This window comes from Vombatus ursinus, unplaced genomic scaffold (assembly GCF_900497805.2).
Source record: "Vombatus ursinus unplaced genomic scaffold, bare-nosed wombat genome assembly UNPS02011613.1, whole genome shotgun sequence".
NCBI lineage: Eukaryota > Metazoa > Chordata > Mammalia > Diprotodontia > Vombatidae > Vombatus > Vombatus ursinus.
This window is the reverse complement of record NW_020951391.1, coordinates 4,232,043-4,255,691: the sequence shown is the minus strand read 5'-3', so window position 1 is coordinate 4,255,691 and position 23,649 is coordinate 4,232,043. Positions and strand designations below refer to the sequence as shown.

The 23,649-nt window shown below is 36.8% G+C and overlaps 1 protein-coding gene across 1 annotated transcript in view; it reads right to left on the bottom strand.

The window, feature by feature from the left end:
* VAV3 (vav guanine nucleotide exchange factor 3) overlaps window positions 1-23,649 on the bottom strand; it is a 465,753-nt gene that overhangs the window by 41,398 nt on the left and 400,706 nt on the right. Inside the window, exon 21 of the mRNA XM_027856780.1 lies at window positions 7,517-7,582. Within this exon, the coding sequence (XP_027712581.1) occupies window positions 7,517-7,582 (66 nt within the window). The remainder of the gene's footprint in view (window positions 1-7,516; window positions 7,583-23,649) is intronic.

Sequence of the window (23,649 nt, the reverse complement as noted above, 5' to 3'; positions counted from 1 at the left end):
AAACAAGAAGAGATGGTCATCCCATGGCAGCAGCGGTCATGGCTGGAGCTGGTATCTGCCACATCTGTCATTCCCTTCTTCAAAACTATGAGAGATGCATTCTATAAGCCAGGAGAAGTGTGACTGTGGATTTTATTGCTATTGCCAGCTTCAGTAGCAGGATGGATGGTTCCCTGGCATCCTTTTCCAGCATGAAGGTGCTACAATGGGAGCTGCATAGAAAATCTTTCCAAGTGCACATCCGGGAACTCACCCCTTACCTATTTGCTAGACAGTTGTATTCTCTAACTGGGGGGCATCGTAGGGACCACTTCATGTCTACACTTAAAAATGAAGATTTATTATGAATAGGGGTCATATTTCATAAATCTAGCATATAGACAAAAGCCAATATCACACAAGGAAGAGTTATATTGAGGAATAACAACAATAATATTAATAATAACAGCTAGCATTTTTTATAATGCTTTAAAGTTTCATGTTATCTCATTTGATCCTCACAACAACCCCTAAAGGTAGGTGCTATTATTATCTCCATTTTTCAGAGAAGGAAATTGAGGCTGAGAGAAATTAAGTGACTTGCCCAGGGTCAAAATAGCTAAAAGTGTCTGAGGCAGGATTTCAACTTGGGTCTTCCTGACTACAAATCCAGCACTCTATCCATTGCACCATTTAGCTGTCCAATGATAATGATAGCTTAAAAAAAAAAGCATCAATAACACGTGAAAAGAATTATTATCTGATACCATTCTCACCCAAAGGGAATTATAATATAGGCTGAGCAAATAGGACATAATTTGTTTGGCTGTTAGTATGTCTCCAAGAGCAGAGGTGTTAAGTCAAATGTGTAGGCTGGTGAAATTTACATAGTTATTTGTAAAGCTATTTGACTCTACCCAGAAAAAAAACAAAGATAAATTATGAATAAAGTACCAGACATTCTCTTTAGTTCATTGAGTAGAGATAATAATTGTTCACCACCATCACTGATGCAAATTCCCAACTTAGGTTTAAGAGTCTGGCAAAGCCAGAGTGCTAGAAAATATTCAGTTTTCTATTCTTCACTATGTGAATCTCACAGAGAAAAAACCAAAAACATTGTTTTCTGTAAATAGATCAAATATTCTGAGTGTCTTATGAAAGCTATCAAACAACCACAACAACTAAAGGACAGAAAAGCAGTCAGGAATTAACATTATTCATATGGTAATCAAAATATCTGCTGACATAGACTCCCTACTGCAAAGAGGAGGGGGAAAGGGTTTATGAAGACCTAAGAAAAGACTGGGATACAGATAAGCTATTCCTATGATTCAGCAATTTTTTATTCATTCCTGAAGACTTTTTATATATGCATTCTATGCTGTTCCTGGGCATTTTCATATTGGATGGTTGTGAAGATTGTTACACTTGATAATAATAGGGAAAGTTACAGCACTTTGAAAATCTGATCAATGTTACCATGTCATTGGCTGAATCATTTGTCATAATAGGATATTTATATTTTGCCCTTCTAGGTTAAGAGTTGGGCAGGATCAATTTATCTCTCTGGTCAGAATATCCCTTTGGTTACTAACAATAAAATTGGTCTGCACTGTATAAATCACTCATTTTTATTTTACTACATGCCTAGTATCAAAATCTTGTCTTAGCAAGCGTCTACATGTATGCTAATATATTCAAAACAGATTAAAAAAACCCAAATATTCTATCTTCAAATTCTAATAGTAGCTATCTTATGCTAAATTTATTTCAGAAATAGGAAATAAGCCATTCCATTATTGCTCACAAAGTATTAATGATGATAGCTATATTCATAACCTATAAAGCACTATACAAATATAGGCTATTAGATTTTCAATATTATTATTCATAAATGTAGGCTATTATAATCATGGCCTACACTTATATAGTGCTTTATAATTTACATGCATTATCTCATTTGGTCCTCAAAAAGAACCTCTAAGGTAGTTAGTGTGACAGGAATTGGTACTGGGCTTGTGATTTATTTCATTGGTGTAAGAAATTCCTGATGCAGCAACTTCATTTACCAAAGCAGGTTGGTATCTTTTCTGCAACATACAATACCTATGCTAGGTCCTGATTAGTGCTAAGGATGAATCCCCCTAAAATGTATGTATTTGAATTTCCAATATTCTAAATTATCATTATATAAAATACAGTAATTGATTCCAGTCCATCGGAAATAAGTAGTGTGAATTACAGTAATGGGAGTACTTCACAGGATTTGTTATTCATAGTAATTTGGACCAAGAGAGTTGCCTAGGGCACAGAAAAGTTAAGTAAACTGAGTAGGACCATATAGTCATATAGTCAATACATATGAGAGACATACTAGGTCTTCTTAGCTATTCCAAGTAGTACGTTACGCTGCCTCTTAAGATAATACAAACTTTATTATCTTTATTTTACAAATGAAGAAACTAAGACTCAGTAAGTAAAGTGATTTGTCCAAGGCCATACAACTTACAAGTCTCAGACCCAGAACTTGAAGTCCAAGTACAGTGTCCTTCAATTCAACAAACACTTTTTATGAACCTAAGATGATTAGGCTTTGGAATACAACAAAAGCAAAACCTTCCGTATACTCAAGGATTTGATATCACAGTAAAGGGATATCACATGTATACAAGTAAATGGAAAACATATGGAAATAAATAAAAATATTTTCAAGAAGGAAAGAGTATTTACTATCAACATTACTTTTTAGACAGAGTGCTTCTAGAAATGCTAGCAAAATATGGCAATATGATAAGAAAAAGAAATCAAGGAATAAACACAAAGAGAAAACAATTTGAAACTATTGCCCTAAATTATTCATCTGTGTTTTCTTTTTGATTCAATGATACAATTACTAAGCTCATATCATAAAAAAGATCAAAGAAAGAGGAAAAGGACCCATATGTACAAAATATTTACAGTAACTCTTTTGTAGTAGAAAAAAACTTCCAACTAAGGGGGCTCCTATCTAGTGGGAAATGGTTACAAAATGGTTATATTATATAAATGGAATGGAATATTGTTGCACCATGAGAAATGGCGAAATGGACAATATCAGAGAAACCTGGGAAAATTTGTTTGAATTGATGCAGAGTGAAGTGAGCAGAACAAGAAGAATAATTTATAAAATAATAAGAAAAAAAAACTCTGAAAGACTTTATTATTCTCTTCAATGAAATGACAAACCATGATTCCAGAGGACCAAAGACAAAGCATGCTACCCATCTCCTGACAGAGGGGTGATGCACTCAAAATGCTAAGTGAAATACACACACACACATGTATTTGGACATGGCCAATGAGAGGATTTGCTTCACTCGACTAGGCATATTTGTTAAGGAGATTTTATTGTTATTGTTTGGGGAGGGAATAACAAAATAAATGCTTACTGGGCAAAAATAAAATAAAAAAATTTTAAAGCCAACTATAAAATGTAACGAAAGAGTGCCAATAACTGGGGGGAAGGTATAGAAAGGCTCAGTAATCTCTCACCTAGAATGAACTGTATTGAATTTGTAGTAAACAGTGATGTCTCTCATTTTTAGAAGAGTTACTGTGCTTGTGATTCAAATTAAGTTTCTCCAAATCCTTAAATTGGTTCCCAAATCCTTAACTCAATCCCTAAAATTTTAAGGGAAGTAGCCCCTCCTTTTCCCCAGATTATCTTCTGCCTCACTTCTAAGAGAAAATCATCCATGGTGGTCTCAGGACACTCAGAGCTTTCTAGGAAATTATAGTAGCTGGTCTTTAAGGAAAATCAAAATGACAATGGTGTTCATTAACACTTAAATAGACTTTTGTAAAGCATTCTCTCATTTGATCCTTCCAGCCACCCCATAAGGCAGGCATTGCATATATTATCCCTTCAGATGAAGAGGTTCCATGCTTTGAGGGTGGTCAGCCAGCTAGTAGTATTGGCAGGGACTGTCCACACGGGGAATCATACCCTTACCTATGGGTACTCTTCCCAAAGTAATATGAATTTTGATCACTAAAACCTTGCAAGATATCTTGGGGTTTATGGGCTAGACTTTTTTTCTCTTCCCTACTTATTTATTCTATCATTTCAAAATATAACTGGACAATTAATTCTTTCACTCTGATGGGGCATTAATGATGGACCCCTAAAAGGCTGCAGACTTTCCCACATGACCCAGGTCCCTGGCTTTCACCTGGAATACCTAGGCTTTCCCAGTTAATAATCCTTTCAACTACCCTTTCATTGTGGCCCTCATTGTCTGCATCTGGCCCCACCCTAGACTACCACTCTTTTATCCTATCTAGGCCCTTTCTCTGTTACCTCCCAGTCACCCCAAGCTATTGGTCACACTATAAAAAAGGTCAGTCTCTCTACAAAATTGTTCAGATTCCTTAAGAGTCTGTCCTACTTGTCAATACAAGCATTACAAATAGTGCAGGTTCTTAAAAAGCCCGCCCACATCTATTGGTGAAACAATAAACCTTGTCTCTGACTAAAAGGGTTGAGTTGAATTCTTTCGAGGCAGGACCTGCACCTTTTGCCCTTGAATTTTGGAGTTCTCAGCACCCCAAGATCACAACAACCCCATGCAGTTTCATTTATGATTTTTTGAAATAGAACTCTGGAAAACCAGGCTTTGGTAAAGCCCCTTGGGATTAAAATGGAGCTACTTGACCAAGCTGTAAACCCAAATCACTCTGGCTTTCAGATTGGCCAACAATAGCCCCCAGTCCAAGCTTCACTTGGTCATTGTTTGGGTTTTGATGGCTCAGAACGAGTGTAAATAGCAATTGTCTCTGCTCTGGTAAGAAACCCTGAGAATCTTCCCCTCCCAGTTTGATTTTTTTTTTAAGTAGGCAATCTAAGCTACCTTTTTCCTCCTTTCTTACCTAGCCTTAAATCACTGAACGGGTGTTGCCTCAGACAAACTGAGACCTAGAAAAGACCTTAGCTTAAAAAGGTCAAGATCTCCCACTGCATCTGGGGTCATCTCCAGTCTTCCTGATCTATGCCTTGCCACTGGACTCAGATGACCCTGGAGAAGAGAGTGAGGCTGGTGGCTTTGCACAGCTCTGTCTCACTTAAATCCAACTCACTTGCAAGTAAAGAAATCAACCTCCTCATGTCATTGGTCTCAACAGGCAGGGAAAGGATTCAAAGCTCACTATCACCTATCTTGAAATCCAGAACTCTTCCCATTGTATCCTGATTCCTCTCATTGGTCAACATTCTGAGGAAAATTCCTAGGACCTCCCACCTGAATGTCCAGTGAAGTCACAAACAGTGGCACACCTCCCAGGTTTTCTCTATCTGAGACCCACTTGGCTCTCCTGAGACTATTCTCTGGCCCCTGGGTCAGTTAACCTGATTAAATATTCCTATATTGCACAATTCCTGGAACCTATCTAACCTATATTTTCTAAAGAAGTCAATATATATATATATTGTTTTGTTTTGGTTTTGGTTTTGGTAAGGCAATCAAGGTTAAGTGCTTGCCCAGGGTCACACAGCTACTAAGTGTCAAGTGTCTGAGGATGGATTTAAACTCAGGTCCTCTTGACTCCAAGGCCAGAGCTCTATCCAGAAGGCAATATATATTAATGGCATGAAAAAGGTATTGTTCTCTAATGAATCTCCCTACACATCTGTCCTTTGACATGTCCTAGATTTCTGTCACAGTGTTTTATTTTTCATTGGACCTATTGTTTCATCCACATAAGGAAGAAAATTACTTTCTCAGTAGTACCAAAACACATAAGAGCGTTCTCTGCAATTAGTGCTTTAGAGACTTGTCTGAGGCACCAAGAGTTAAGTGACTTGCACAGGGTCATGCAACCAGCCCTTATGTCTGTGACTATGTGATTTTTTGTTTTGTTGTGTTTGTGTTTGTAAAGAACCAGAAACAAAACAGGTGCCTATCAGTTAGGGAATGGCTAAACAAATAGTGGCATATGAAGTAATAGGAAGTTATCCTGTTATAAGAAACAAGTATGAGGAATTTAGAGAAACAAGGAAAGACATAAATTTAAGCAAATTAAAGTTTGCAGAACTAGGAAAACAGCATACAAGGTGTCTATACTGATGTAAATAAAATGAACAACAAAACAGAGCATTGTACGATTATATTGACCAGAGAGTATCAGTGAAAAGTGATAAGGAAATATACTTCCCTCCTTTCGTGGTAAAGGTGGGAGACAATGGGTATGGAATGTTCCATACTCTGTCACAAAGAGTCAATGTGTTCATTGATTTTAACTTTTTTATTCTTTTTCATACGGGAAGGGCCAGGCTGGTTAACACGCTACTATAATTTCTGCTACTGCAGAAGGTTAACGCTGGTAGATCCCTTTAATTTGGGACTTCTAAGCTCAAATAGGACTAAAACAGATTGTATGTTTGCACTAGTCCAGCATTAATATGGTGAGCCTCCCAGGTTCCATTATGGGGGACCTATGCTCCTGGAACTATCAGGAACATAAAGCCAGCAGACTGCCTAAAGTGGGGCTACAAATGTCCCTGCCTTTACAGTCAGGGTGAGATAAAGGAGACCTAGTCTCAAAACAACCCAAAAGAACAGGCAAAAACAAAAAAACAAAGGAAAGCATGGGAATGAGGGAAGGAGAGCTATAGTGGGGGAAAGAATATATCCAGAAATGCTGTCATGTAAAAACACAACCTTCAATAAAACTTAAATTAAAAAAAAAGATTGCAATGTTAGTGTCCAGAAGACTTTAAGCCAGTTAACAGGAGGTCATAGTAATCAATTCCAATATAAAAGCCTGTAAGCCTGGAAAGATGGTGGCATTTTTGAAGAAGTTTAATTTAATTGGAAACAATAGCATCCATCTCTGTTTCCTCTCTAAAGTTGAATTTTTCATAACTTCATTTGGATAAGTACTGCTGTTCATTAATTTCTTCTGGTAGCATCATCATACTGCAGTTAATGTTTTGAGAACATTTTACTGTGATGTTGAAGAAAACAATAAAGAGATATCAATGGACGCAGAAAAATATATCTAGAGATTTGGTTGAAGGGTTTGTGTACTTGATGCTACTTTTTTAAAAGCATACTATTTATAGTGCAATATCTCTGTAACTCAAAGTGACTGGGAGGTGGGGGGAAGGGAGAAAATAGATTAAAATCAAACCATTCTCACCTCACTGGAGAAAACACAATTTGCTCAATACATGTGTTCTGTAAGCTTTGGCTTATTTCTTTTAAAAATAAAAGCCCTCCGTACAATCTAATTTCATAAATTCCCTGAAGTTAAATTTGCTTCCTGTGACTATTTCTTCAACACTTTCAAATTTCAATCTGTTAATGGAAGCTTATCACTGCTGCAATTTTAAATAACATTAGACATAACATTCAAATGCAAAGAACAAAGAAAGAATATGATTCCCAGAAGGCACGATTAATCAAATTTCTGGTGAAGACGACCAATTTCCCCTGAATGTTCTTGGACAAACAATTACATTGACCAAAAAAAAAAAAAATTAGATATATGTACTTACACATGGACAAGGTTTAACCGCTTCACTAGGAAAGAAGCCGATCTCCCCCGATGCTAAGTTCCGTCCCTATAAATAGAGGGAAGAGCGTCAAGGTTAAGAAGGACAATTACTCAGAGGACAACACCAGAGCACTTTCTATTTAATCAACATCTGTTACCACAGACCATCAAACTCCTTACGAGTAACATCTGGTGGTAAGGATTCAAATAATAATAACAATAGTAATAATAACAACTATCATTTGTACGGCACTTTCAGATTCCTAAAGCCATTGTCTACATTATTTCACTTGTTCCTCACAACAACCCTGAGAGGTAATAGTTTTAATATTATTCCCATTTTACAGATGAGAAAATTGGAGCTGAGAAAAAGTTGGTGGCCTGCCCAGGGTCACAAAGCTAGTAGGTATTTGAAGCAGGATTGAAATCAAGGTTTTCCTGTCTCCAAGCCCAGGACTCTTCTGCTATACCTTGCCCTATGTTTTGAGAGAGGAAGTTAAAGCAAAGAAAGATTATTTAAATTGTTCACATAGTTGACCAGGAGCATGATTTGAGAACTCATCTGATTTTCAATCCAACACTCTACCTCTTAGACATTCCTCCATTCAGTTTCACAGGCAGACTTCCACATTTTCTTGGTTGTTTGTTTGTATTGAATCTGGGCCAGATTTCATCTGTATTGAAGTTACTTCAGCAACTTGTCTAGAATTTATATTCCTGAAAGTTGCCTGGGGTTCTGAAAGGTTAAGTGATATGGCCATGGTCACACAGCAAGTCTGTGTAGTGGTGGATCATCCCTTGATACTTTATTCCATACCACCTTACTGTGTAAATCTGCCTCACTTAAATCCTATTTATTCCCAAGTCAATATATCACCCTGTGATGTCACTGGTCCTCTCCAAAAACAAAAGACAAACAACAATAATAACAATTCTCATTAATAAATAACTGGAGACATATGGTTGACTATTGAGTATGACCGTCATTAGGTGGGAGCTCTTATTTAAGGGACCTTCATCAATGGTCCATGTCTGGAGACCCCCAAATATGATAAAAATTATTATTTCACCAGACACTACCTTTGGCCCTATACTTGCTTTACATTTTTATCAATAATCCAGATAATCTAGAAAGAGGATTCACTTTTAAGTGACAATTTTAGGGGAAGAAAAAATAAAGGGGAGGGGGTGATGGGATTAACATTTTAAATGACATTAAAAGAAATAACAAGGAGCCAACAGAATAAAGCAAACTGAATACAAGAGAAGAAAAAAAAATTAATTGGCCTAGAGGAATACCAGGCAGTACTTTTCCCCCTCCTAGTTGATCCCACCACACATTCTCCTGCCTATTTACTATGTATGAAATATCCTTCCTATTCCCATGTCCATCTTAAATACTACCTACTCTCCCACGAAGTAAGCCTTCACTGAAGCCCCCATGCAAAAATGATTTACCCCCCACCCCTCCACCTCCAGCTAGGTGGTACAGTGGATAAAGTCCCAGGTCTGGAGTCAGGAAGACCTGAGTTCAAATCTGGCCTCAGATACTTATTAACAATGTGACCCTGGGCAAGTCACTTAACCCTGTTTGCTTCAGTTTCCTCATCCATAAAATGAGCTGGAGAAGGAAATGCCAAACCACCCCAGCATCTTTGCAAAGAAAACCCCTAATGGGGTCATAAAGAGTCAGACATGACTGAACCACCACCACCTTTTCTCCTAGCCCTTTTACTTCAATTTTTCTTAAGCACTTCTCTAATTCATTTTTACATTGCAGTAATATATATGTAGGTACTAACCTTTTCTTAAATTATAAACACCACAATAGTAACAATTTGCATTTTTGTTTTGGCAAGGCAATTGGGGTTAAGTGACTTGCCCAGGGTCACACAGTTAGTAAGTGTCAAATGTCTGGTCTGAGACCAGATTTGAAATCAGGTCCTCTTGAGTCAAGGGTCACTAGTCTATCCACTGCTCCACCTAGCTGCCCCCCAATTTGCATTTATATAACATAGCACTTAAAGGTTTACAAAAAGTATTGTCCTCATAATGACTCTGTAAGGGCTGTAGGACAAAATTATTATTCCTATGAAGAAATCAAGCCTCAGAGTAGTTAAATGACTTGCCCCAAGTGACATTCTCTGGTAAATGTCAGGGCTGGACCCAGGCCTCCAGACTCTTCAGCTACTTTTTCCTCACTATGCTGGCCTATGTATTCATGAAGGACATAACTACAGTTTATTCAAGTCTGTATTCTCTAGCACCAGACACAGTGCTGTGCACACAGTAGGTGCCTAGTAAATTTTGATTTTTTTTAAAAACATGATCTTGGATATAAATATAAAACACTTATAAACTGAGAAATTATGACAAGAATGATAATTAACTATTCTCAATCTTTTCATAAAGAATACCTTAAAATAAATGATTCTACCTTCAATAGGAGAGATTAAATGAGTAAAACGACTAATTTTCTGAAGGTATTGTGATAAGATATTAGAGAAAGTTAAAGAAAGAAGTAATGAAATCTTCTCAAAACGCCTTTGAAAGTACAATAGATTCAGCTGGGATTATTTAAAGACTTCAAATATGGTGGAGTGAGCTAAGTTTGACCATAAACTCAATGAAGGCAAAAGCTCTTTATGGCTTTCATAGTATATAATGCAATATTCTGTACACAGTAGGTTTTAGCATCCCATCATTTTTCTTTTTGCTTCAAATCATCCCAACTACAAGGTAGCTAAGTTTACCAAAATGGCTGGGAAAAAAAAAATCATAGCCTATGAATATGATAGCTTTATTTACAGTGAGGGGAAACTAGGAAAGAGACACTGATAGTTCTGAGGAGTATATACATGCGTGTATTGAGAGAAAGTATTTTATATATATAAATCCTTGACTAGAAGCAAAATCTACTACATGCAAGCTAGACTGGTCTCCCTCTTGTTCCTCCCCTTCGCTTCCCCCACCCCCAACCCCAAAACTCTCTCAAAACTTAATTGGTCCCAAGGACCTAAAGTTCTAACTGTTGATTAAACTAGCTGGTTTACTAGACAAGCCCAGTCCACAAGGAGACAGGGGTCCTCAGTTTTTCACAAGCTGCTCACTGGGCATGCCAGTATGGGAAATGAGGAAAGAGAGGAGCCCCATCAAATTGAATCAATGTCTCATCCTTGATGAATACCCTTTCCATTCTATTGTGAAGTGAACTTGTTTTATTTATTGAATGCTAGATGGTCTAGGTCTCATTTCATTCTAATTCCAACTTCAGGAGGGACCTGTATTAGGTCTAACTTTGAAAGTTACCTCACTCACTTCTTTCCACCCCACCTTTATCCTTAGTTTCAGCCACCAAACCACGAAAAGGAAAAGAATCGTGCTAACTAGAATTGGGACTGTGATGAGGAGAGCAATTGAGAAACAGGTGACCTGAAATGATTCTGTCTCTATTGTTTTTTTAAACCACTCTTCAAGAACTGTTTATGTGAGGGCCTCTGAAAGAAAGGAATTAGATTAAGCAAGCTGTCAAGCTCCTTTTCAACTCTAATTTTGTAGAAAATGCCTCAGTTGCAGAGGTCACATGTTCACCAAGATTTAGTGTATTTCCTAACAGTCTGCTGGTGAGTAATGATTATTTAACGTATTTTGACAGATGATTAAAATTACATTTTAACACTAATTCCTATGAGAAGTCATTTTTAGCTATGGAAGGTAATGTGCACCATAGCCGATAAATTTACACTAATTTAGTGAATAGCCAACATTTGGTATATACAGAAACAAAACAGAGAGTAGGAGGGGATATCTCTAGCTCCCTTGTTGAAGTCAGAGGGAGGATTTAAGTGGGTAGCTCATTAATGCTAATGGGAGGAGAAGCTGTCAATTCAACATGTAGGGATGGAATTGACATTTTAGCTTTTGAAAATAAGCCATTTGGAAGCAAATGATTGAGCTTGTGTGGTGTATGCTGATTTGCCTGTGCTTTTTGTATTAGCCTTGACAGTATTCCTGAAGCTAAACTTAATTCTACTTTACATTTCAGCATAGGCATTTTATTCTCAGTCAGATAATATACTTGTTTTTACCATTTGTACCTTTTGCAATTGTCAGGTAGGAGGTCTTTCTTTGACCATACTCTCCTTTCTGACATTCATTCTAGTGATTCTTGTAATATCTTCAAGGTGAACCAGAAAGCATTCCTCTTTTTTAAGTTACTTGTCATTTGACACACTGTGAGACACTATCTATACATTTATTCTTCAATGCATATACATGATGAGTCCCATACAAATTTAACAGAACAATCCTGGGGTCACTTAAGAAAACTATTAAAATGATTCCATATTGTGCTGGAGAGAAAAACACAACTATTTACCATTTTTAAAACAATGTTTCTTAATTGGATAAGAGCACAAAATAAAAATAATATGATAATTTTAACTCAAAAATGTCCACATTGCTCAAAAGATAAATCTGCTTCTTAGAAAACTCAGTCTCCTTTTGTGAAATTGATCATGAATTAACTATGAATACCCACCGAGAGATGCCCCTTGCCGAACCCTAACACACGAAGACGTACTCTTAGGGTTTCATAACTACTCAGTTTACATTGTATTACTTCTTCCATATTTTATTTCCAATACAACTAGACTACAGCAAATGACAATAAATAAAACAAATTAATATTTTTTTCTGGTAGGCAATAACGTCATGGAAAATTAGATCATTTTAATAGGGTCAATTGTAATATCTCCGCATCATACAAAAGTAGCAAGAATTCAAAGTGTAGCTGTGAAGCTAAAACTTAATTTTCAAAACTCAAGCCCTTTCCAGCACAGGGGCCATTCACCATGGCAGAAATATACTCTCCAAAATCCATTTTAAACTATTTATTTCCTGAATTTGGAAAAAGAGAAAAAAAGGATAAAAATGCCTTAGTAAAAATCCAGAACAAGAGTCTCTTCTCTGTGGTTCATTTATCCCTTTAATACTACCTGGATTGGGGTTTTAATGCACTTTACTGGATCAGCACGGAGCAATTTCCAGCAGACAGAGTTGGATGTAAAGGGGGCAGATTAATGGTTATTTATGAAAGACTGGAAACGATCCCAAGCTGCAGTGCCCTAAACACTCACAGCGTATGCACGACATCGAGGCAGAGATTACTAAGCAATTTATCACACATGGGTAATGGCCAGAGAAATTGCCACCCAGGCACACTCCCACATTCAGAAATACACATTCTGAGGCTAGGGGGAGAGGGATAGGGAGGAGGACTGGGGATACAATACAAATGGAACATATTAAAAATAATCATAGTTTAGAGAGAGATGCAAAGCTCTATTTCTTTGTTTCACAGGAAGGACAATGTTACCCTTTAGCATCAGGTACTCTGAATCTCTTTCCCCATTACTTACATAAATCCAAAATCTAACTGAGCTCATAAATTTCTGAAAGGTTCATTAAGTAGGATTCTGCAGAACTTAATAATGATTATATTTCTATTGTCACACAGTAGTAATATGTTTATACTTTTGCTCCTCAAATCCTGAGTATCTATTTATATTAAAGTTACTGGTAGGTGAAAACCAGGGTAGGGCACATTGGACAGAGCTCTGGGTTTGGAGTCAGGAAGACCTGAATTCATATCTAGCCTCAGGTAGACTAGTTGTGTGACCTTGAACAAGTCACTTAAGCACAATCTGCCTCAGTTTCCTCAACTGTAAAATGGGGATAATAATAAAATCGCATGTCTCTCCAGGAATAATAACTGATCTGAGGATCTGCCTCAGATGGTTGTTTTGAGGATCAAATGAGATAATATTTGTAAAGCTCTTAGCATAGTACCTAGTGAATAGGAAGTGCTTAATAAATACTTCTTCCCTCCCTCTCTCCCTCCTCCTCTTTGCTGAGGTATAGTACCAGCGTAGACTATTGTATTCATTGTCAAGACAGTTGATATGTTAGCTTTGCCAAACTTTCCCCACCTCTTTCCTTTAAAAAAAAAAATGTATTCTAAAGAATGAGCAAGGGATAGCTTGCTAATGGGGGAAGGAGGGAGCTGGTTTATATCTGCCAATGAGGGTGGTGTAAAAGAAAAGAGGATCAAAAGAAAATGACCTCACAGATTTGCTTCCCTAAGCTGAAGTATCTGCGAAGAATCCAAAATCATTAATATATATAAACCACGATGCAGCTAGCGTCCTAGAAAGGTCCTTTGCTATATTTTAACATAGGGCAAAATTATTATAAGGCAAAAGGGCAAAAGATGGTGATAAAACAATGCTTATCATCTGAGAAAGTAGAAGATGCTACGTTTTCTTACTTAGAATTAAAAATGAGCTCAAAACAGTCAGAAACATTGATGAAGATTATTCTCTGAAGGTTATAAGTAGTAACCCGAAGTAGGAATGCAATGCTATAAGTAGTATAGGGTGAATGGGGCTTCACCCCAGGGCACTAGCATTTACAGAGGCCATGATTCCTTCCTAAAATGACCACCTGTTCCCAGGACTAACATACATATACCCATTGAGGAAAGAATACTTTTTCTAGTGAGACTACACCCCCAGTTCAACTGTTCTCTGAATAAATTGCCTACCAACTCACCTGGTTTTGCCCCTGGTGAGGAAAAAAAAAAAAAAAAAAAACAACTATGGAGTTCTAGATCTCACTCTTTCCTCATCTTTGCTTCTTAAGATTCCTTGGGCTCAGTTCAGTGACTGCCTCCAGTACAAAGCTTTTCCTGACCCCCTCTTAACGGTGCTGGCTCTTCTGTTTACTTATCTCTATATATTCTTGTATAGATTGAGCTCCATCCTTGAGGCCAAGAACTTAAGTCCCATCTCTGACACATGTAGGACATATTATCCTACATAAGTTGCTTAGGCTTTCAGTGTTCTAGGCAGCCCTTAAGACAATAAATACTCTTAAGTATTTTTTATTTAAGTATACATGATATGATATGATATACTACTGTAATATATGTGTATATATACATATATAATAATGTTATATTAAGTATGTTTAAGTATATTTTATTGTCTTAAGATAATTAAAAACTCTTAAGACAATAAATTGCAGAGAAGGTGCTTACCTGCTTTGATAGTTTCCTCTACCAATGAAATCACAGATCTAGTCTGTAAGTCTCTGTCAGCTAGGAAGCATTTCACAAATGCTTGTTAACTGGCCAACTATCCTATCCTATTCAATATCCTTCCAGGAGGATGTACACTCCTTGACATTGGGGACTGTTTCATTTTTGTCTCTGTGGGTTGATAGCTCAGCATATAGTGGGTGCTTAAGAAATATTTGTTGAATTGAGCTGAAGGTTTTACTCAAACTACAGTTTAGAATTTAGCTGAATAATATTTAAAATGCCTCATGCAGGATTATATCCTGTTGGTGCCCAATAATTACAAGTTGCTGGCTGATTGGTTGCAGAGAAATTTAATCAGTATTCACCACCATAAAATACTTTCAGACTCATGATTAAAAATATTGCCATTCATAATATTACCTGTATTGCAACCTGCAACCAACTGTTTACTTCTGGGAGCTCTGTTGGGCTGCAAATAGCCCATAACCGTGGCTCACAAACTGAGCTTATAATGTCCAGTAGTTGACTTCCACATCTAATAAAAGGAATACATAGGAAAATCCTGATTAACCAGAATAGTTCAGAGGTGAAACACTCTGGTCATTGGATTGTCTGAAAAAGAACCAAAAAAGCTCATTTCTTTTAGGCCTTGTAGAAAGACCTTCTAAAATCTTTCAGTAATTTTTTTTTTCTGTCTTGGCAAATAACATAGATGGAATGCAATGAAATTTTGAGATTGTATGATTTTGTGACTAACCCAATGGTTAAACTAAACTGCTTTTTAAAATCCATTAGCTTTCCAGGACCTCTAAATATTTTCAGAGGGTTGGATCAGGAAATGGATGATTAAAAAGACACTATCATTTGTATGTGATCTAATGTGTTGGCTGCCTTAATTATACGGGGTATTACCATTCAAGGTCTTAGAGTCACTGATATTTAAATCTATAAAAGGGAATGTATGTTCTATGTGATGTAGGGGCTGCTTAATATAAATGTCATTTATTCCTTTATTCTCCAGGAATCCTGACTGCTCTGTCATATGTTGGAGATATTTGTAGCACTTGGATACACTGAGTAAACAGAAATAATGAAAAATGGAAAGGGTTAATCCAACTTTAAGTTATTTTTCATACTATATTAAAGCCAAATTGATAGTACAATTCAGACCAATTCCAGGTGGACCTCCCAATGATATAAAGTTATTATTCCTGGAGAGGCATGCAATTATATTCATTGTAAAAATATATATATACATATATATGTATATATATATGTGTGTGTGTATTTACATTTATATATGTACATATGTATATATACGTACACACACATACACACACACACACACACACACACATATATATATATATATATATATATATGCCTTATTCCCTTATGATCAAGGAGAAAAGGGGAAAAATTCTTCTTAGACCTCTACATTTTACTAGCCAAACTATTCCATCTTATTCTTGATGACACAGATAGTAATCTATGTTAGATGTGTTAGAGTGCAACCCCCTTAGAGAGGGGACACGATGTTTGACATTTTTTCCTACATCAAGGACTGAAAAATAAAAAGTATTAATACAAAATTTTGAAAAAAATTGAAATAATGATTAGGGCCTGATCCTACCTAACATCAAGTTTACCAACTTCCTTATAATACAGTCTAACATTTGGAAATAGTCCTGGGGATTCAATTTATATTATATTGGGTCAAAGCCAATTGGAAATCAATCAGGGAGAATGATCTCCCTTATTAATTCCTATTACTTCTCTAGTCATCTCTTGAAGTGTCCCACCCCCATCATCTTTATGAACTGTCCTTTTTTTTTCTTTCCTGTAATTAGTGGTGCTCTGATTTAACTCACTATTTCCTGGCTAATACCTATAAAATTAAAAGTCACATGATTATCAGACATATTAAGAAAAAATAAGTTCCCTCCTTCCTTTCTTTCTTACACTTCACAATGCTTGCACTCCTGCTTTTTTTTCTGTCTATATCACATAAAGGTAGTTGGTGCAGTGGATAGAGTGCTGAGCCTGGAGTCAGGAACATGAGTCTTCCTCAGTTCAAATCTGGCATTAGATACTTACTAGCTGGGTGACCCTGAGCAAGTCACTTGACCTTGTTTGCCTCAGTTTCCTCATCTATAAAATGAGCTAGAGAAGGAAATGGCAAACCATTCCAGTATCTTTGCCAAGAAAACTCCAAATGGGGTCACAAAGAGTTGTTCAAAACTGAAAAAATGATTCAACAACAAAAATATCACATAAGTGACCAGCAATGAATGGGTAACTAGGGGACGGTAATTCAAAGCAAGGTCAATTTGCACTGAGAAATAGATTAAATTTATTTGGGATTTAAAAAAATGTAATGGGTATTTGTTGTTTTTGCTATTAATAGTACTACTTAGAAAGATAACATTGTCATCAACATCCTCACCATCAACAACACTAGCATTTGTATACAGCCCTTTAAAGTTTTCAAAGTGCTTTACAAATATTATTTCATTTTTGTCCTCACAACCACCCTCATAGGTAGGTGCTATTACCATTCTTATTATGCAGATGAGTATACTCAGTCAGACCAAGGTTAAGTGGCTTGCCCAGGGTTAAACAGTTAATAAGTGATTGAGGCCAGAATTGAACTTGGGTTTTCCTTACTTCAGGTCCAGTACTCCATCCACTGAGCCACCTAGATGCTTAAAATATGAACTGTATTCCATAAAGAAATGCCCAAACCATAAAAATATGAACTAGAATGCAGGATTATATAATTTAACATTTTTCTTTTTTTAAACCAGTGTCTTATCCTTAAGAGATAGCATTATATAGCATTAGAGAGACCCAGCATACCAAAACTACGTTAGCCAAAAAGATCTATAGGCAATAAGTGGGGCAAAATACATCAGAAAATGCATATATCACTATAAAAGGAGATGGTTTTGTAACATAGTAAAAGCAAAGAATAACTATGGTCAAAGTGTTGTATTGGTATCCATGAAATAGAAAAAGACCAAGAGGAAGGCTTCCAGCACATTGGGAGGGTCTTCTATGATGATTTATGAGATGACATGGACATGAATCACATAGTATGTCAATCACAGAATTTTGGAGCTGGAAAATGTTCAGCAACCCTCTAAGCCAACCCATTCCCAAAAGGAATTCATATTATGAAATACATTAAAAGTGGTCATCTAGTCTCTACTTGAAGACCTCCAATAAGGAGAAATCCAACCTAAGGCATCAGATTCCACTTTTGAATAGATCTACTTGTTAAAAAATTATTTCTGACATCCAGCTTAAATTCACTACTTTTCAACTTTCATTCATTTTCTGGTTTAATGTGGGACAAAACAAAACAAATTCAATCCTGTCTGACAGTCTTCCAAGTACTTCAAGAACTCCCCCTGAGTCTTCGAGCCAAATATCCCCAGTTCCTTCAAACAGTCGCCATATAACATAGACTCAGGGCCCTATACCTTTCTGGTTAGCCGTGTAAGGATGCTGTGCAGCTTCTCAATGGGTTGTGCCCAGATTTGTACGCAGAATTCTAGATGATGTGGTATGAGCAGAAAATAGTGCATAGGGGCTATGCCCTTTTTCCTGGAAGCTAAGTATTTAATAATGCAGTACAAGATTATATTACATCACACTGCTGGCTCATATTGAGGATGTAATCTGCGAACACCCCCAGATTGCTTTCCAGTTGCCATCTAATCATGCCACCAGCCTGCATGAATTGATTTCAATGTGCATGGAAGTGGGGTTTATTCAAATGAATGAGAATACAGATTCACTGAAGGACTGATGCCCTTTTATAAGAGTAGTGCTCATCTTTTGCTGTCACTCTGAGTTTTCATAAAGTATTTTGCTTCTTCGATTCATTTTACAATACAATACAATAAACATTTATTAAGTGCCTACTCTTTGTCAGGCACTGTGCTAAGTGCTTGTGATTAAAAAAAGAAAAAAAGATAGTGCCTGCCCTCAAGGAATTTACAATCTAATGAAGGAAGACAACACAGAAATGGAAGCTGAAGGGGTTGGGGTGGGAGGAGGGGGGCGAAAGTATCCAGAGCAGGAGCAGGGGTATGATGACAGTGGAGTCCAATCCAAAGCGCGTAGCTGGTGGGAAATGAAGAATTGGCTGGGCTTCTGAGCTCTCTCTAAATGGAGGCTTAGGGAGTAGTTTTGTTGCTCCAGCCATCAGCCCTCCAAGCAGAGGGGTGGCTCTCTTTCCACCACACAAAAACACCCTTGTACTCTTCACCAAAATTCTTCAGTTCTCCCTATATTTATGAGACTTGGCTTTTGCACAGGATAAAGGATATTTATCTCTCTGAGAAAGGAAGAAAATAACCTTAACCTTATCACAGAGCAAAAAAAAGCAAGTCTCATTTATGTCCTTGCATTCCCACAATATATCTACTTTATATTCAACTTATTTATTGGTATCCTTGGTTACTTGTAGGTTAATCACTTGAATTCTTCTAAGTGAGAGCCAGAAATGACCTAAATTGTTTCCATGAAGGAAGAGAGAAAGAGGGAGGAGGAGAGGTGAAGAGGAGGGAACATGTATGTAGGGATCTGTGTGCTGTACTTTGTCCACATGGGTTATCTGTGTCCACATGGGTCTTTCTAGATGTGCCTTGCTGATAGTCATAAGCAGCTATATCTACTGTCTCCCTCACTAATCATTTTCCAAGGGAAGCTTTCATTCTTGCCAGGAAGGCAGCAGGAGGTTGGGGTCAACAGCTGACCACATTCTGTTCTCCTTGGGATGGGGTGGGGGCAGTGCAAGGCCAGAATTAAATCTATCCACCCCACCTAAATATTGTTAGTCTAGGGGAAATAATTTTTAGGTTCAAACTATCACTGTATGATAGCTATCAATTAATGAGGAGCTCCTCAAACTATGCATCCAAATGCTGGACTACCTCCCCACAAAATGCTAGTCCTATAATGAACACATGTAGTAAATAGCAAATAAACCTATTTATCTAAGCTGATAGCAAATGCAAATCAGAGAATATACAAATCAGAATATATTGCAGACAATTAGAGATGATAAATGGTCTCTGTCAATGACAACAAGATAAGACAGAGAGACAGAAACAGAGAAGAGACAGAGAGATAGAAGGACAAGACAGAGAAACAGAAAGAGAGAGAGAGACAGAAAGAGAGATAGAGTGAGAGAGACAGAGTGAGAGTTCTAGATCTTACCCAAGGGGAAATTCCCTGAAGTATCTAGTGTTACAGACTGGGAACAGTAACATGATTGAGTTGCTGGCTGACCTCTTACCAGAGTCTTTCTCTGGAATCATGCATGTTACCTCTCAAAGCTGGAAGCCAGAAAACAAGTATTTCTCTTCCAGCAAGCTCTCACCAACTCTGCTTCTTTTTTAGAGGAAAGCACTAAGTAATCAATCTCCACCCAAGATGAGAGCCAAGCAAATGGGCTTTGAGCCATAAGTTACATTCAGTCTGGTTGGTAGGGGACTCAGTGTTGTGAGGGGACTGAGAACTTATCTTAGTGGCCCAACGAAGGTTGCATCAATTGTAAGTGGCACAGCTAGGATTTGAACCCAGGTCTTCTCACTGCAAATACAGTTCTCTTCCTACTGCACCACAATATCTGCCTGCAAAGAACAGGGATTCTAAGCACATGGGTTACAAACCAATAGCACCATTTGAAAGTATTCAGTTTTGTTTTGTTTTTCTATGCCATGTCTTCCAGGGATTACAACAGGGATTACTCCACAATCAAGGATGCCAGTAGGGAAACTATAATGTAGGCAAAGTTGAGTTTTACGTCCTTAGTCTCACTTTCTTGTTCTTCCATCCCCCTTGACCACCTGCCTTAACTTCTCTTAAAATATCCTTTCAGGTACCTAAATATTTAAGTAATATATTATGAAGAGAACAATTCTGTTTCTATTCTAACAGAATGGTTAGTATCATAATCCATTCAAGCAAAGATCCTTTAAAACATTGAAATATCCATTTTTAGTGGGATAACAAAGCACTAATTTATAAAAGCAAACATGAGAATGAGAGAAAAATTCAACTGGAGCTTCAAGTCAGAATATTAAAGGTTCTTCCTTTTAAAATATCTTTTTTCTTTTAAGGAAACAAAGTTTCTTACACGAATTCTGTGCTGTGGTAAATAAAGACCCTTGGCAAGAGAAGCTAATACAATAATAGTTAGCTATCCAACCATGACCATCTTCCTTTGGGTTTAGATTTTCACTAAGGTTGAATTCAATACCAAGCTGCCTTTGAGACAGCCCACTAGATACATATCTTGTGGGTTCAAATGTTATGTATACTTTGAGCATAAAGGATGCTTTTATTTTTTCTATGGAGAGTTTTCCAGGTTCCCTCAATGTCTATTTTTTTTTAATCTTTTATCTCCAATTTCATATCAGTGGGGCAATGAGACAAAAAGTACTTTTTGGTCAAATACAGTTCAATAGTATAACTTCTACAAAGAACAAAGGCATTCCAAGAAGACCAAATTACTTCTCTAAAAATTAGAAAAATAATAATAAACAAATATTTTATAAAGCTCCAAAGATATTTTATAATATAATCTCCTAAAGACTGCCTCATCTAACAGGTAGAGTTGGATTGGAACACCAGCAGGCAATAGGTCTATTTTTCATTTTGTCACTGCCATCTTGTATGACTTGGCAAAGTAGATGAAGTTCAATGCACCTTAGTGCTCTCCTTATAAGATGAGAGTAAGATGGTTTTCCAGCTGTTCATCTAGTTGGCACAACAAATAGATCTCTGAGCTCGAAGTTAAGAAGACCTGAGTTCAAATTTGACCTCAGATACCTCCTAGCTATATGATCCTGGCCAAATTACTTAACCTCTTTTTGCCTTAGTTTCTTCAACTGTAAAACTGAAATAGTAATAGCACCTACTTCCCATGGTTGTTTTGAGGATCAAAATAGACAATATCTGTAAAGCACTTAGCACAGTGCCTGGCACATAATAGATTAAATAAATATTTGTTTCCTCCCTTCCTGTTCAGTCAATGGATATGCTCCATAAATGAGTGAGAACAGTTCATTGAAGAGACAGTTGTAGGAGGCAATTGTTACAAATAATGAGAGCAAGAACAGTTAGTTACAAAGACAGCTCCTTTGGGAAAAGATCAGCTTTGTAAAAATTTGTCTTTTAGACATAAAGGATTATACCTATTTTTCTGGTCCATTTATTACTTTTACCAATGCTTGCTCCAAGGGATCCATGATTTCATTGTCATAGGAATTTCCTCCACTGGCACAGAGGGAGACCCATTCACACCATTCTATATGTTTAATATGTTTCATGGGTCACCATGGAGAACATATCACATCATGGCCAGCCTTCCAGTGATGAGTTTCTCCATACTTTCTTATAGAAAGTTTGGTGCCAGGACTGCTCTCAAAGTCTTAGGAGAATATGTCACATATTATATTCTACTGGCATGGCCTTAAACAAACCAGAATCACAACCACACCAGGATGTGGCATCATAGTAGGATATTTAAGACTTGCATCATAGAAAATCATAATTATCTATTTCTATCTAACTATCCATCTATATAACCAATCATCTATTATCTAAATAGATACATATCTCACTATATAGATATATCTATAGATATAGAAATTATCTACTATATATAAATAGCAATAGTATTGTTATATAGATAGATATGCATGTATATTGTATATGTCGGTGTATGTATACATATACACATATTAAGTATATGTATTTTCAGTCATGCCCAACTCTTTGTGAACCCATTTCAGTTTTTCTTGGTGAAGATACTAGTGTGGTTTGCCATTTCCTTTTCCAGCCCATGTTATAGATAAGGAAACTGAAGCAAACAGGATTAAATAACTTGCCCAGGGTCACATAGCTCCTATGTGTCTGAGGCCAGATTTGAACTCAGGTCTTCCTGAGTCCAAACCCAGTGCTCTATCCACCGAGCCATCTAGCTGCCTCCAAGAGAATAGTAATAAAAAAAAGACTTTGAAGGGCTACAAAAATGTGAGTTATTAAGAGGCAGAGTAGTATAGTGGAAAGAGCATTAGATATAAAATAAATGGTTTGGAGTTCAAATCCTGACCATTCTATTTAATAGCTATATAACCGTGAAAGTCCCCAAATCTCTCTCAACCTTGGTTCTCTCATTTACAAAATGAGGGTAATATCCTTTATACAACAGTTTTCCCCTTCACATCACAGCTTTCCCCAACACAGTTTCAATATGCTGTGGGTCAGCATAAGAAATTAAATGGGAATTTTTTGGAAATTTTTCAGAAGCCACAGACAACACATGAGAAGGCCAGCAGATGACAGAGAAAAAGTTTAGAAACTCAGATACGCATAAAATATATGTATAGTATTGTATAATAGCAATATGTTTTATCTTTCAATGCCGTAATAATTCAGACTTCTTTGGTATGAAGCCAAGGGCCAAAAATTTTACACAGATTTTTTAGATCGCAGGGGCATTGTGCCCCTAACCCACTCAATACATAACTATAGATATTTTACCAGACTCTTCTGAGGAAAATGCTTTAAAATATTAAAGTATGATAGAAATGTGAGCTGCTATCATCATCATCATCATCATCATCATTGTCATTACTTTACAATCGTCTTAAATCAAAGGTAGGAAAGAAAGCCTGATCATGAAGCAAAAAGCATCTTATTTGTTTTTTCTTTTTTTTAATTTCTAATTTATTTATTATTTATTTATTTTTAGTTTTCAACATTCACTTCCATAAGCTTTTGAGTTTTCAGTTTTCTTCCCCTCCCTCCCCCCCAAGATGGCATGCAATCTGATGTAGGCTCTACATATACATTCATATTAAACATATTTTTATATCAGTCAAAGCATCTTTTTTGTTTTGTGTTGTATTTGGAGTAAATAAAATGTATAAGAAGACACTGAGCTACCAACAGGACCCCATGACTATATAAGTTGTTGTTTGTTTATATGTTTGGTTGGGCTGGGGGGTGGG